The following is a 4,199-nucleotide window of genomic DNA, read 5'->3' as shown; positions in this document are numbered from 1 at the left end:
CTAGCCCTCCCCCCTGCCCCTGCCCCCAACTTAATTCCTCAGCTCCCGGCACCAGTGAATACTGATAAAACTGGCACCAGGAGCGGCTTCTGGGATGGCGGGAGGCTTGCAAGTCTTGGGGGGGAGAGGGGGCTGCCTGGTCCATGAGGGTCTGGGGGCTAAAAATAGCCTGGTGTCAGGGGAGCAGGTAGGAAAACCTCAGTCTTAGGACTGCACTGGGAACTGTACAGAAGTTCAGTTAGATCAGTCTTGCTGGACCTGCTCTCTGTTAAACTACCTCTGAGGTACAGTTAACCTATATTGGGTCAACCATTTTTAGACTGATGTAACTTCTTGAACTTCTGTACAGTTTGCACTTAGATCCCTGGTTAGGCTAATCTACGTGTAAGCTCCGTACTTGGGTGAACTAAGTTAGACCAGGTGGCCATTTTTAATGCAATCTAACCTCCTCCTAACCTTCCTGAATGGGAAATGCAGGCTGAATAATGACCCTTTCACTCTGCAGAAACAGGAATAAACTCTGTGATCTGGACCATTTGGATCTAGGGGATAAATCAGGGGTCAGCAATGTTTTTGGGCATGGTGACAAAAACACCTGCAACCTCGATTTGTCAGATGTTGACATACCAGGGGTGGACAGTGGGGGCAGCCCCAGCCCCTTCCCCGAGGTTGCCTACCCCTGTGCTAAATGTTCCACTGCACAGTAGTGACTTGACTTCTTCCACTTTCCTCCCATGGCAGACATGGCATAACATACGGCTCATTTTTTTCCACACTTTAGCATGAACAAACCAGGAAATATATTTGAAATGATAAACACAGGATGCAAAAGGGCTGTAATATGGTCTTTAAAATTAATCCTTCACAATTCTTTTACATAGTCAATTGTATCCAAATGAGTACACAGTTCTCCTCTTCATATGCAAGCTGCAGTTATGCATGCAAATCCAAGTTGGTACATCTAAAAATAACTTTGGCATTAAAATTGTGGGTGGAATTTTAAGACCATTTTTCCTCCCATGATTCTGCCCATTCTTGGCCCTACGTAGAGCATTTCTCAGCCTTCTGATGAAAAATAATTATGTATGTTTTTGAAAAAAATGATTTGCAATTTGTGACAATGGCAAGATATTACAGAAGTCTAACCTAAGAACTAATTTCCACACTACAGCCACCTCTACACATTACATATATCATGCAATTACTGGGTTGATTGTGCAATTAATTCAGACTGGCTACACATGCAAGTTAGCTACCACGCCATAAAAAGGACCAACCAGCTATAAAGTTATTGCTGGAAAATGTGTAATAGCTTCATAGCTACACATGCAAGTTAGCTATCACGCCATAAAAAGGACCAACCAGCTATAAAGTTATTGCTGGAAAATGTGTAAAGCTTCATGTCCAGCTTTAATTTTCATGTGTCGCAGGGTCTGTCCCTGTGGCTGGGAGCCCCGTCAACTAACCAGGCTGCCAGTTGCAGGGGTGTACCATGTACAGCTAGGGCTAGGAGTCCCATAGCTGAGGGGACTCCCACTAGTGCTTGGCAGCTGCGGACTCTGGGCCCCTCTACACATGCAGGCAAAGATTCAATGCAATCTAATGCGTGATTCACACAATTGCACCTCCTGCCATGCCACGTGTCTGGCAGGAGGTGTGATTGTGCAATCGTGCATTAGATCCCAACACACCTTACTGCTGGTGCAGAGGGAACCCATCCTACCGCACCTTTACCAGCACGCATACAGAAGTCCTAAATAACAGCCTGCTTTAGAATCAGTATATCCAATCCAAAGGAAAAGGTCAGTGCTTAATGAGATCCCAGTCTTGTAGTTTGGTGCAAGGACTCGGCAGTGTAGGGCTAGGAACACACGTTGCATTTGTTTCGGGACCAGTTATGCCTGTGTTTGTCCCAGGACAGAAACGTCCTGGAATTGGCACATACATATGTGGCCCTTCCAATCAGGGTTTATTGAACAGCTGAATTCACTGCTGCCCATCTGCCATTGATCCAGTGATGCAATCCTGTTCAGATGCGTGTCAATGCCCTGGGGCAAACTGTCAGTACTTCTTATCCCATGAACCTTTTTAGGGTTTGTCATGGGACAAAAGACACGGATGTCTGAACGATCACACTTTGTCCCAGGAAAAACAAACAAACCGTTTCTCTGTAGGACAAATGTGACATCTGTTTGTAGCCTATCTGTGAAACTTAATTTAAGAATTAGTGTCTAAGGAAAATATTTTAGTCACATGATATTAGCAGTCTTTTAATTTTGTTCGTCAGGCTGAGAACAGCTTGCACTTTCTTGCCGGGGGTTCACAGACGGCCATTATGAAGAGCTGTTACTTTTTAAACAGTGTCTATTCATGGTTTCTGATCTAGAACCTCAGAGTTCAGTCCCTGCAAATGACCTATCCAGGTCTGTCAGGCATAAAACCAACCAGTGGAGAACAATGAATTTTGGAAAGAGAGCAAAGCATTTTTTATATTTTGAGCTTCTAGAGAGCTATCAATGGGACCAAACCAAATGATTTGCCAAAGCACAATGCATGAAAGGCTTACATCCTTGCATTCACATAGAGCATATAATTTTATAAGAACAACGGTTTATTTCTTCCACTCCTAGAGCAGTGCGCATAAGTTCGTTACCAAGGAACAGAGTGCAATAAAGCACTGCAAATATCACAAGAATTGACTTACCACCGAGTCAAGAAATCTAATGCAGCACTCAAGCTCAGGTCGAGTTTCACAGAACTGCCGAAAGAGAAGCCTTCCAATTGGCTGCTTTTCACATAAGCTGTAGTAATCTCTCTCTAGAGGCAATAAAAGAAAAAAAAAAAAAGTGTGAGAGAAACTGAAGACCCTCTTTACTCCTTTTGGACTGGTTAGGGGGTTTAAAACATCATAAGCAAACACAGCACAAAGTCCTGACTCATAACTCTACCTTGGAAACATCAAAGGAAAAAACAAAACCCCAAAACAATAAGGGATTTCAGGGCATAGCACCATTGGCTCAACTCTACTGAGCTAATGCAGGCAAGAGTCCTGATAAGGCCATTCTGCCATGAAAAGATGATGATTTAGGACCACTCGTGGCTGGAGTTGTATGTACTCAGGGAAGACACTGTTCATATTGGTTAGCTCTGAGGATAAGGAAGACATAGGAAAACATCCTAAGGACACAGTTATCAGAGGCCTTGAAATGCAAATGTACATGTGTTGCTCTATCAAAGTTTAGAGTACCTGAGAAACTGTAATGACTGCCCCCAGGCCAGTCTTCTCATATACATGTCCCTATGGGTCAGAACGTCACTACTTTCTGGAAAAAAATTAGAGGTCATAGTCCATTTCTAATGTACGTATATTTATAGGTCTTTTAAAACCTGTGTTATCTGTTTATTGACCATTTACTAGCACTCAGGGCCTTTTATGTGCAGCACCCAGCCTGTAGGATTTAATGTTGTGTGATCATCTTTACTCCTGTAGCAGTTTGTTTAACTCCCCCCTAAATATTATCTTCAAATGTTGTTTGCCTGCCCTGCATCGTCCCTGGTTTCTGAACCACAACCTGATTAGAGTTAAGTGCTTTACAAGTTAATCTCTCATAGGAAAAAGGAGGGGAAAGGGAAACCAACCACCACTAATTGGTACGGCACAAATACAAACTAGCTGGTGTCAAATGTTAATTTTGAAAGATCAGCAGCAAACGTGAACCAGCCCAGAGCTGCCGCACTCGCTTAGGAGATATTATTCCTTCAGAAATGCACAAAATGTCAAACGACATATTGTGTTTCCTTAAGCGTTCTTCTCACCGCCTTCCTCGCTGCCATATGGCAGTTACTGTTATTATGGAAACAACTCGCTTCTAAACACATAACATAACACTGCAAACAGACATGCAAAACCCACACAAGTTGTCAGTGCTTTGGTTACTTCTGTCTCAGGGCTGTAATAGCTGTAAGTAGCATCGTTTATTCCCATCTCCCTACGTTTCATAGTTGGTCGGGTCGGAAGGGACCTGAGCAGATCATCGAGTCCAACCCCCTGCCATGGCAGGAAAGAGTGCTGGGGTCAAACAGCCCCAGCAAGGTGTACATCCAGCCTCCTCTTAAACAACCCCAGGGTAGGAGCCAGCACCACTTCTCTTGGAAGTTGGTTCCAGATCCTAGCCGCCCTGACAGTGAAGTTGCACCTC

The 4,199-nt window shown here is 44.0% G+C and overlaps 1 protein-coding gene across 2 annotated transcripts in view; it reads right to left on the bottom strand.

Moving 5' to 3' along the window:
- The window catches only part of GRK5 (G protein-coupled receptor kinase 5), a 298,467-nt gene that overhangs the window by 109,544 nt on the left and 184,724 nt on the right, over window positions 1–4,199 (bottom strand). For both annotated transcript variants that reach the window (XM_019502906.1, XM_019502907.1), the window contains exon 3: window positions 2,705–2,817. In XM_019502906.1, the coding sequence (XP_019358451.1) occupies window positions 2,705–2,817 (113 nt within the window). The remainder of the gene's footprint in view (window positions 1–2,704; window positions 2,818–4,199) is intronic.

The sequence above is a fragment of the Gavialis gangeticus genome, unplaced genomic scaffold (assembly GCF_001723915.1).
Source record: "Gavialis gangeticus isolate Ggan-Ray unplaced genomic scaffold, GavGan_comp1, whole genome shotgun sequence".
Classification (NCBI taxonomy): Eukaryota; Metazoa; Chordata; order Crocodylia; family Gavialidae; genus Gavialis; species Gavialis gangeticus.
Note: the sequence above shows the minus strand (reverse complement) of the source record. Positions and strands in the feature narration are given on the sequence as shown.